This window comes from Anarrhichthys ocellatus, unplaced genomic scaffold, assembly GCF_004355925.1.
Source record: "Anarrhichthys ocellatus isolate YVR2014 unplaced genomic scaffold, GSC_Weel_1.0 scaffold56, whole genome shotgun sequence".
NCBI classification, from domain to species: Eukaryota; Metazoa; Chordata; class Actinopteri; order Perciformes; family Anarhichadidae; genus Anarrhichthys; species Anarrhichthys ocellatus.
In genome coordinates this window covers 2,402,916-2,415,092 of record NW_022280086.1, presented here as the reverse complement: position 1 = coordinate 2,415,092, position 12,177 = coordinate 2,402,916, and the positions used below count along the sequence as shown (strand labels likewise).

Here is a 12,177-nt window from a genome sequence, read left to right as displayed (position 1 = left end):
CAAGAATACATAGGACTTTGTGTACACAAGAGGGGAAAAAATAGGTGAATATAGATATTAAATAAATATATATAAAGACAAGCACCAATGACCGACAATAGAAACAAGAAAATATCTATATACAAGTGTTCTGTAAGTAAACAATACAAATAGTGCAGAGGATCGTTGTGTCATCTGCAAATGACGAGAAGTTTTTATATTCAGTTACAACTTTAAATGTCCTGTCAAACTTATTTTCATGTATTCATTGACTTTTTATTATTATATTGTTATACAATGATTGTACTATAAACATGTGCATATCAACACATGAAACTTCTTTTTTTTTTTTTACAATTATCTTCATCACTTGTACCTAGCATTTTTACTCTCAACCTGTGATGTATTGCAGCAGGTTAAATTACACAACATTATGTAACATGTACAGCAGTGCCACTTGGTCCAGTTCCAACTTGTAAATAATATAAACATTATAAATAATTAATTAAAAAACACTTGTGGTGGCAATTTCTGTCAATCAAAGCACAGCAAGTCGAGTCTTGTCTTACTGTAAGTTTAATAAATGAGCTGTCATGAGGTGTCAGTTTTTGCACAAACTAACAAACCATGAGAACCGAGACGCTGTGAGTTACACAATATCTAGAACTGTTGCAAAATAGCATCTTCAGAACATCTTATCTTGTCCCGTCCTTGAATATTAAGAAAGGCACCAACAGCTTGTTATTTTGCAGAGGTATAGCATGTATTTACAGAGAAGTAACACGTAAGGTTTCTTTGCATTTTCTGCTGGTTCACTGTGTTAAAGGATAAAATGGGGGTCAGGAAAAGTATAATGACCAGTGTGGGCCTGAGGTACTGAAGAATACATGGGGTCTGGATATGTCAATCACACACTAAAACAGAAAACAATGATATGATGCATTAGGGGAAAAAATGACTGACATTCATGAAAAATGTGAATGATAGACTAAAGCAGCTGTGAGATATGACAACGGGTAACCCTCTGGGGCCTGCAGGATGATAGTTGATTGATTAACAGGAAAGTAATCGCATGATTAATCCATAAAGTCATTGTCAGTAGAAGCATTACATTGGATCGAACACTGTCACTCACTTTATCACCTATCACTTTGCAAAGCATCACTGGTCAGGTGTATTGATGTGTGTGCAGGTGTCTTCCTGTTGCCGTACTGCTTCTTTGCTGTGCTGTGTGGCGTGCCGCTCTTCCTGCTGGAGACTGTGATCGGTCAGTATACACAGGAGAGCGCTGTCACCTGCTGGACCAAGCTCTGCCCGCTGGCACAAGGTAACCACATCACATCGGTTTGTTATTGAATACATTGAGTATTTATATTGGAAATATTATGCCATTCACAAGTTCTGTTGGTTATGGTTGGCAAAACATTACTCATGGGAAAAAACACACACACATACAACCATAGTGACTGAAACAGAAACATTTACTTGACTAATCCAGAACAACACCTTGGTTCAAATATCCTGATTATATAGATACATTTATTAGTGTCTACCTCATGAATGGACCCTGTACCTACACCATTTTTAAGCAGTTGTAAATCCCCAACTAAATAAACAGTACCAAGATGGCAATGCTCTGACCAGCTATAGGCTGATAGACAATATTCCATTCAATCGTGAGATACTTAAAAAGGTGAGTTTCACTGCAAATTGTCTAAAAGACAATAATACCCCGGAGGACTTTCAATCAGGCTTCTAAACATACCACAGTTTGTTTCCAGCAGTCTGAGACCAAAATGTCTGTAACATTGGTCCCCACCTTTGCGCTCCTTCTGTAAAAAAGAAAGCGCGTTCACTTTACACTTTACACTATACACTTTACACAAGGTTCTTCCTCACTGAGACTGCACGCATTCTGTTGTGATGATTGAACCTTCTCCTGGTTTTCGGTATGGGATTTCTCCACCACACACCTGACTGTACATCTCTGCTGAACCTAATGATACAGCAGCTATATAAACTTCCATAAATAAATGGACTGTACTTGTACAGCGCTTTTCTAGTCTTCCGACCACTCAAAGCTCTTCAACACTACATGTCATTATTCACCCATTCACACCCATAGATGGCAGGGGCTACCATGACACCTGCCCATCAGGACTGCAATCGTTCATACCCATTCATACACCCACAGCCACAGCAATTAGTGGTTACTGTCTAGCCCACGGACACATCGACGTGGACTAGCAGAGCCGGGGATCAAATCGCAGATCCTCTTATTTTATGGACGACCCTGAGCAATAAGTTATTAAAGTTAACAAAACTGAAATCCTACTAATCTGCCATAAAACAAAAAGAGAAATGCAGTTTAATAATAGTGATTATTATATTATCACTTAATGAACAATTTACAATAAAAAAATATTTTAAAAAGAAAGCTGCAGATACAACAACAATACGCCCTGGTTTAGCTTCAGCAGGCCGAGGAGGAGTCCTACAGCAGTGGGGACAGAACCCTGTACAACCAGGTCGGGAACACACTGACAAAGGAGATCAGAGCAGCAAAGAGCAGCCACTATGAAACGCAGGGCATCACCTGCAACAGGAGACCATGAATGTGTTTTACTGCAGGTTTGAGAAGCCAACATTTACATAAGCTCACACGCTCTGATTGCAACATCGAACAGCTATCCCCAGGTTATAACCGATATACATATAAAACCTGCAGTGAGGTCACACCCTACGAATGACATTCTAAGACGGCTGAAAATGCTTATTTCAGTGTAATCAAGACCTAGTGAAATTGTGTCTGGCGTGAAATTGTGAAGAGGCTGTTCTTGCTTTTGGCCTCAGACGCCTATCGTAGGTACTGAATTTCAATTGTTGTCAGGACTTTAAACTTTCATAGTTTAAGTTTAATACGTCTCAAATTACCTCCACTGAAGTTTCTAAAAAAAATCTGATTTATCTAATTGACTCACCCGCATTATCTGTCTAGGAGCTTTCTGATGTTGACTTTTAGGATATTATAAGTGAGGCTTGATACACTTTCTATATTCACACTGAAATAAAACAACAGAAGAACAGCTGCATTCATCTTAGGTTGGCTTAAACTCGACTATGTACCTGGACATAATTCACAGTATTATCAAGGTGTTGGCATTGTCATATTTCTCAATTATATATGAAAGTATAGATTAACCTGGGGTCTTATGGATGTTCTCTCTCCAGGGACTGGCTATTCTATCATGATTATCCAGCTTTATAGCAGGTTCGACAGTATTATCCTGGCCTGGGCCCTCCTCTACCTCATCTATTGTTTCAGAGACCCTCTGCCATGGGCCACATGCAACCATCCCTGGAACACAGGTCAGTATGGGAAGAGGGTGGTTGGATGTACAGCATGTACAATAAATCTCTTTGATAGATCTCACTCACAAGTGTTTTTAATTAACATATGCTATTATTTCCCGAGAGCCCAATTCAGTCACAGGCCCCTTTACCTTAATCTGATAGCAATGTAACATGCTGGTCTCATGTGTAAGCACCCTGGTCACTGTAATGTTAAAGTCCTGACGGCAATCTTACTAGGTCTGACTTGAAACATTACTGTCATAAGTTCAACACATTGAAAGTATGAAAGTGAGAGTCTTGTGCCTCCTATCAGATCATTGTAATGAATATAATATCTCAGTCTTCAGCTGTTATGCACAAAGAAAATAACATCAGTTTAATAATCTATGAAACAGTATGAAAAGGTCATTTAAAAGATGAAGTGAATTGTTTCAACTTTGATGAACATAAGTCATTTGATAGTGCTGACCTTTGAGGGAACAGACTGTCAGAAGCTATGGTGTTGAATCATTCACTTTGAATGAACCTCCTCTGTCAGAGTGTGAACTGTTCCATAAGAGAGACATGGTTTGCAGACAGTTATGAGACAGGAGTCGATGCTACAAATAAGCTTATCGTCAAGTTAACGACTAAGCTAAGCTAGCAAGCTTACGCATTTGACTGTTTGCAAGCTCAGCTTCTCCACATTAGTCAACTTGCCAGCAATGTGAACCCGGGCATGTTGAGTAGGCCTACCCCAAGGTTTTATCTCAAATGAATAGATTTGGTCACCAGTATTTAGAAACTGCCAAATACTAACTTGCAAATGTGGCAACATGTATTATTATAGCTTGGAGGCGGTGCTATGTTAAGCTGGGCCCATAGGGCGTCACATAAAGAGGAAAATCAGAACGGCTTTTTGGAACATACATTTCCTGATAGATGGAGCAAGAGGGTGGTCTTCTTTCATACCTAACGGGTCTCTAAACATGCAGGGGACATGTCGAAATGCTATGCAAAAAAGTGAATTTTGCTAAATATCTGACCTTAGATACACAAGACTGCTATTGTTTTCCTTTTTCCCATCAAAAGTTGAAGTAGATAAATAAAAACGTATTACTTAAGTGTTACTCCCCAAAATGTATTGTCTGCATCATTGAGGCTTTTCTTAAAACCTGCATTCTTTCTTGCCTGTTGGCACATTGTTGTTTCATTACAAACAATTACAACCAAATGATATGTCATATTATGACGACTATTTGAGTAACTGTGTGGTATGGAGATTAACATGTAATAGTCTTCCTATCAACAGACAATTGTGTGGCCCTCACCTCCGCAAACTGGACTGCAATACACAGTGGAAACCTGACAGCAAACCGGACATCTGGAAATCCTCCCAAGTCTTCAGTCTCTTTGTTCTGGGAGTGAGTCAGTGTTGTCCCATCAAGCTCATAATACATTACATAGGGTAGCAGCAGTCAAACAAGATAATTCTTCATGTGTACAGCCCAGTGGCGGGCCGTGCATTTTATACCTGGGCCTTCAGTGCTGTCCTGCAGCTGAAACACCTCCTAATAACCTCATGATGGCACCACAGCTACGGTTATTTGTTTCTAGGAGTGTAACAATACACGTATTCGTATTAACCCGTTCGGTACGAGGCTTACGAACCGAACAATACGTTTGAATAATACTAGTGCATTTGGAAAATGCAGAAGCTTAAATTGTGGGAAATATTATGTTTTCGGTGGACTGCGCTCACATAGGAGACAACGGAACCTGGAACAATAACAAAACAAAACAAAACACAGCTGAGGCCCCGCACTTCTGGGAGGCTACGCTAAACTAGCTTAACAAACAATAACTCCGCGCATGACGGTATGCTTCGTAATTAACGGACAATGCATATAGTCCAAATCTATATAATTAACACGACAACAACAAACTCACAAGAACCAGACACATATATTCATATGACAACAAAGCAACAAATCAATCCAGCAGACCTGCAGCAACACGCATTCTGCTACACACTCAAGGGCCATTCAGATATTAGATATAAAAAAACAAATGCAGTTGACTTAAATGCTGTTCACTTAAAGACAAACTCCATCCTCCTTTCTTTGTTGACAAAGAGTTTAATCCCACGGTTAAATCCCAACTCACAAATCTGTTTCTCCTCCTTCAGCCATTGAGTGTTAAAAAAACAAAGCTCGGTAAAAAAATAAATAATCTATTCTACACCAAGCAAAATGCAAAAAATGTCATAATTTATTACATATCTTTCAATTTGAACTCTTACTACTCTGACTTAGCCTCTGCTTAAGTTTAGTTTTCCAATAGTCACGTGCTCGCCCACTGACCAATCACAGCACTCGCTGCACCTCACTGCAGACCTGCACCTGGAAACTGAACTGCCTGTTAATGCTGACGTACTTGTAGGCCAGCTCGCAGGCTCTGACACGTCAAAGAATACGCCCAACATGTCAAACTAAAGATCTGATTGGTTGAAGACTATGACAATCAACAATATGGTCCCCATTCACTTAAAGTGCACATGGATTCACTTGTGAGTCTGCAGGCCTCGGGCCTCTCTTCTTACCTAGAGACACAGAGGTGAAATCTGATTGGATAAAAGCTCTACTTAAAACAAGCTGCACTGGAAGCAGAGCAACTGAGGAAGACAGGAGCTGTGCAATGAGAACATAAGATAATGGGAACAATATTTTTATAAATTATAAAATAGCTATAGCTTTGTGATTCTGTCTAGGCCAGCAGAGAAGGCCTTGCAGGCCCTGATTGCCCACCACTGGCACAGCCATCATTGACTGTTTGGTATCCCCATGCAGGAGAGGAGTATTGTCCATGTCTGGGGGAATAGAGGAGGTTGGTGCAGTACAGTGGGAGTTGCTGCTGTGTCTCCTGGCCTGCTGGGTGGCCTGCTACTTCTGTGCCTGGAAAGGAGTCCGTTCCACAGGAAAGGTAAATGGTAACATTGGTGTGAGGATTCAATTGCCAAAACTGTCTTCCATAAAATAATTATTACACCGGCAGTTACAAAATTGAGGTTTGAAAGCTTTCGAAGGGTTCGAACTCTTCAATTATCTATTTTTGCACATAACGTCCACTTCACAGTGGACTTTTTAAAATTGTATAGCAGAAATTTATGGTAACATGACTATGAAAATACAAGAATGGAAGTTAGTACAGGTCAAAATTTGTATTTTATTTATTTTTTCCATAGAAAATGTTCACGTCACTTTAGTTGTAATTCACAAATGAAGAAAATTGGGAATTAGAGGCACCAACAATAGTGGCAGTAGATTTAAACCAAATACCAGTGAGGGTACGTTTGCATCAGTTTATTACTGTACATCTTGAATTAAAATAAAAAAAATCAAGTTCAGACTGTTTGATGTTGGTATATTTATCTAGGACTTTTTGGACTAAACAACCTTCATAAGGTATCATAGCACTGCACGTGCTAATAAAATGTAAAATGAGTGAGCTTATCAAAATGAACAGCATCCTACACATTGTTCATATCCATTTGAACTTGTTAGTAGACTGAAACAAGTAACATGATTCAAATATAGGATTTCTCATTCTCATTGCAGTGCAATGAGAATGCAACTTTACAGTGTCTAGATAGTTTGAGTTTGAGTATGTTTTTCTTTACTTATGTCGATTTAAGTGTCACACCTAACTGAATTGACCAGACAAAAGAAAGTAGTTCTTTGTCACACTGGCTGTCAGGGGCAGGCGTTCGACCACTGACATTTTTTCACAATGTAGCTGGCCAATCAGGATGTGCCTACACCAATGCGTGTGAATCCTACAGTATATAAGCCAGCACACCTTGCTTTTGAGCCATACTTTTCTTTTCATGGAATGGCAATTTGCCCACGTACTGCCTATCTCAACGGATGGAGTCGACTATTCAAGAACCTTGTCAGTGCTCGTCGTGTCTCGGTTTGTTTTCACTGGATGGATCATCACTACGTCTGCTTCGAGTGCCCAGGGACCATGCAGAGACAGGCAGGGACCATGCTGCCTGTGGTAATTCCTGTTGAGATGCCTGACCTGTCAGGGTATTTATTTTGTAAAGCCCAAAATCACAAATCACAAATTTGCCTCAGAGGGCTTTCTTGGCTGACACGGCTGCTGTTTTGTTTAGCTTGTTTCAGACATTTCCACACATCCACACATGCTGACATTACTGATTACTGACTGTACATGTTTGTTTAGTTTAGTTAAAGGTATCCTTTAAATAAATGTGTTTATTTATTATTTTTACACTCCTCTGGTCTCGAACAAGAACAAAAACTATGAAAAAAAAGAAAACTTGTGTTACATAGACTTGCCAATATCTGTATCCAGCTAAGCTGCTATATTAGTGTAGCAACGGGACACGAGCACTCAGAGGAGATTCTAGCAGCGGGACACTAAGGACTTGCTAACGTTTAGCCAACAAGCCACAGAAGGGAGCCAAAACGCTTGTGTTGAATGTAGCTTAGCCTCCCTCATACAAAACGATCACCTGGTGCGATTTAATCCTATTTATTATTGTGAGACATAGCATACATAGCAACATAGCTTGTTACCTAGCTAGCTCCTCACTAGTTACTGCCTGCTTGCATAACGTGCTGGCTAGTCCGTTCCTGTCTGTATGCATCGGAGAGCTCTCGCCACGTCTGTCTTTGTGAGCAGAGAGAGAGACAGCTCATACACACAGATAATACGTAAAAAGAGGCTCAAGTGGGGCTATTTCTGCCTGTATTGGTTAATGACGGACAAATCCGTTTTTGAACGGTTTCCCTCACAATGTATGTCGGATTTGTATTGTATTGATGTAGCTGTATCAAAGACTCTTGAATTGATTTTACAACATTTATCAGTTAATCTTTACACCCCAAGGTACTTCCTTGCATGATTTTTTTTAACAAACCAAAAAAAGGGCTACTGAAGGACTGACTTCATTATTTTTTTGTGCTGTTTTAAATCATTTTAAATAATAATAATAATAATCCCTGATTTGAATTTCTTCAGGGAATGGTTACAAATGGTTAATGAATATGAACATTCAGGCAAAGTGTGCAGAAATGCGGACTTACAGAAAGTGTTCATAAAGGACGGAAAATGTCTGCAAAAGAGCCCTCAAACACTAAATGATCTGACAGTGGGACAATTATAAAGCTATTACGAGAATGCGAATCAAAGTCCACGAGTGTAGTGATTGGAATTGGTTCTATTTATCAATTAATTGATGATTCCATCTATCGGTCAAAACACTGCAGCCCAACGTGGGGCTCGAACCCACGACCCTGAGATTAAGAGTCTCATGCTCTACCGACTGAGCTAGCCGGGCGATGAGTGATCTAGTACTGCAGCAGCTCGATGAAGCTACCCTATAATGAGTGATATTTTATTACCTGGTCGACCTTACTATAATTCTCTCACACATACACAAATAAATCAATGAAAGACCAAATATATTACATTAAGCCAGGAAACACTGCTCTGCTCGTATAACCTGATAAAAAGCTCCAAACTTATTTAAATACACATGACACTTTTACACTACACTTACATCTCACTTGTTATAGTCCTGTTATCTGTTCGCTTGTGCACTTTATTTTAGATTTCACTATATTTGACTGTAAATTGTAATATGTTTCTATTTTTTGCAGTGTTAATTGTTGTTGATTGTTTAATGTTAAGCACCTCCCGTCATGTCAAAATCCTTGTATGTGCAACATACCACGGCAATAAACGGTTCTGAAATCTATCTATCTAGCCCAGGGGTGCCCACACTTTTTCGGCTTGCGAGCTACTGTTAAAATGACCAAGTCAAAATGATTCACAAAATGCATTCAATGACCACATCTTTCTGATAAAAATGACTTTTAATTAATGCCACTTCATTTACTTACTTCAAGACACTGGCCAGTGTTACACCTCAGTTTTACATTAGATCAATTTATGTGCGTTTTCCAGTAGAACAAGTTGTAGCAATTAACAAACAAGTCTGAATATACAAAATGGTAAATTAATTTGACAAATAAATGACCAGTGATTCATCACGAATGGATTGTCTTGTGAATCATGCAGCAGATTCTTCTCTCACATCCTGGAGGTGAAGTCTGCTCTCCTGACCAGGGACCGGCTCACCTCAGATACAGAGCGACAACCTACACGCACACACACACACACGCACACACACACACACACACACGCGAGAGAGAGAGAGAGAGAGAGAGAGAGAGAGAGAGACAGAGAGAGAGTCATGAGCACACCCATGTTAAAATGCCCAACTTACCAGAAGTAAAAAACATGTTTCCAACCCGGTACAAAACTAAACAGCTTTTCTCTATAGCTAATTCCCCTGTTGATGACAACTGTATGGTTTCAATTACATTAAGGCTTAAACTTATGAAAATGGTCATCCATAAACCAATTAGTAAGGTCACGGTGGCTACGTCCACCTTTATATAGTCTTTGGCGTTTCCACAAAGCAGGTGCCCCGTGTGTGTGTGTGTGTGTGTGTGTGTGTGTATTTATGTAGTACCTGATAGGGCCATAGCCAGTCGCAGCTCATCTTTTAGAAGTTCCAGAATCTCTGTAACTCCTTGTTCCCCCTGGACACACACACACACACGCACGCGCACACACGCACACGCACACGCGCACACACATCTTTGCTTAGTTGCGTGTCACATTAGAGTGTTGTTTTGTAAATTATTTATTTAGATAGCCTGAGATATTTTTTAACAATAACCGTTCTTGTTTTGTTACATGCTGCCCACTTTCCAAAAACATAACCAAAATGATTCAATAAAAGCAAATGTAAATTCAATTTTTCCAAAGTCCGAAGCGTTCAGTTTGAGTCCTCCACATATCAACAAGTGTGGTGCTTCACCTGACAGGCGAGGCCCCACAGCACGGGGCGGCCGATGAAGACAGCCTTTGCTCCCAGAGCCAAGGCCTTCAGGACGTCTGTCCCTCGCCGCACTCCTCCGTCCATGTAGACATCGCAGCGACCCTGCACTGCCTGCACCACCTCCTCCAACACATCTAGCTACACGCACGCACGCATGCACACACGCACACACACACACATTTTACTTCATATGTGTTATTGCCCATGAAAAATATAAACCTCTTACAAGTTGGGTCTGTGTATCCATGGCATATCAGACAGATTTGTCCACTCATTATTCTCTGTTGTCATCTTCAGCCTCCACTCACCAATTTCCAGAGGGGAGAGCGATGCCCTAACCAATCACTAGAGACCGTATCCGCCTGAATGTAACATCGTTTTAGGTCGACACTGGTGGGTAGCCATGTCAACATATTGGTTTTGCCATTGTTTTGACAGTGTAGCAGAGCAAAATGAAAACCAACAAATTACGATGTCAGGTGATATTGAGAAGACATGCCGTCGATGGAGTGAGGTACCGCTGTGTCATGTCATGATGCTCGTAGAATCAGTCAACTCAGTAGAGCGTGTGGATTCAAAGGCAAATCAAGCTTTGCTCCATCTAAAAACTGTGATAACAAAAATCAATACATATCTTTTGGACTTTGCGATTGTTTGCCTGCTTGCCTGTTTGTCTGCGTTGGACCCCCGCCGGCCTTTGAATTGAGTAAAGCTGAACTTTCTTACATGGATCGCTCTATGTTCCATGCTTTGAGGTTCTGCCACTTACAGAAGTGGCACTCGACCAGTGGTTTACTTCATGTGCCGCCTGACAATGTGGTAAAAAGAAAATAGGGTTGCTGTGCCGTGTGACAATAGACCCTAAATTCCATAAACATTCTGAAATTGCGCGAAAGACTTTTTATGCCGGCTTGTGGTGGTGTTTGCCTTTGTTGAGAAAGAGTTGATGTGCTAAATGGGGTATGGAAACGGTGTTGCTTAATACATTTGGATAAATGCTGACATGGCGAACGTTGACTGATCAGCGGTTTCTTCCCGGTTATTCCCTCTATGTGTCTTTGTCTCCGACAGCATGAAACATGGCCATTAGCTAACATGAAAGAACAATTAAATATTGCCCAATTGAAACAAATTCCTCTCTCTTGCTTATTGTTCATGAGTTCGATGTTACACCTTTTTTGTGACATTTTAGAAGTTCACTTAAAATTCAATTGACAATTGAATGGAAACACGACTCAGAAAGGCTGAGAAATGTATGGAATAACTCCATACCGTTATGACACCAGTTAGTATCTAGTTGGTTAGTAGACTAGATTAGGTTCCATGTTTAAGTATATTGTAAGTCTAAGGCGGCTGCACTTTGCTTCAGTGGCTACTGTCACCTGAGAGCACTGTCAGCTGGGACCGCGAGGACAATGGATGGATGGAAGTCTACGGCATTACTGTGCAGAAAGGTCCGGATTGAGATGATGTTGTATACAGCATTATTAGAAGATCATGTTTGATTGTCTGGACTGTAAAAAGTTCCATCATATCAGAGATGGATGACACTCTTGTACCTGGTATTTTAATAAAACAACAATTCTCACACACACACACACACACACACACACACACACACACACACACACACACACACACACACACACCGTGGCAGGAACCCCATCCAGTTGTCGAGCTCCGTGATTGGACACCAGGATGCCATCGACGCCATAGATCACAGCCTGGGCGGCGTCCTCACCTGACGACACACACAAACACTGCAGAGGAAGTTTGCCTTGAACCAGACAACAACGAAAAACAGTTGATTGATTGCGTATTTGCATCGCTAGTAGTTGGCTAGAAGTAAGATCCCGATGCCACACTAAGCTTTTCTTAGTTCCAGAAAGACAAAAACACGAGTTAAGGCTGTAAAAGCAAATCAA

The 12,177-nt window shown here is 40.5% G+C and overlaps 1 protein-coding gene and 1 non-coding gene across 2 annotated transcripts in view; both read right to left on the bottom strand.

The window, feature by feature from the left end:
• Nucleotides 1–8,607: 8,607 nt before the first annotated feature.
• On the bottom strand, nucleotides 8,608–8,680 carry trnak-cuu (transfer RNA lysine (anticodon CUU)). Its single transcript has one exon. It is a non-coding gene; the product is annotated as a tRNA-Lys (tRNA).
• Nucleotides 8,681–9,199: 519 nt separating this feature from the next.
• LOC116396513 (hydroxyacid oxidase 1-like) overlaps nucleotides 9,200–12,177 on the bottom strand; it is a 3,535-nt gene continuing 557 nt past the window's right edge. The window contains exons 2-5 of the mRNA XM_031871151.1: nucleotides 11,902–12,160; nucleotides 10,232–10,390; nucleotides 9,881–9,950; nucleotides 9,200–9,503 (exon numbers count right to left, since the gene is read on the bottom strand). Of these exons, the coding sequence (XP_031727011.1) occupies nucleotides 9,436–9,503; nucleotides 9,881–9,950; nucleotides 10,232–10,390; nucleotides 11,902–12,160 (556 nt within the window). The 3' untranslated portion in view covers nucleotides 9,200–9,435. The remainder of the gene's footprint in view (nucleotides 9,504–9,880; nucleotides 9,951–10,231; nucleotides 10,391–11,901; nucleotides 12,161–12,177) is intronic.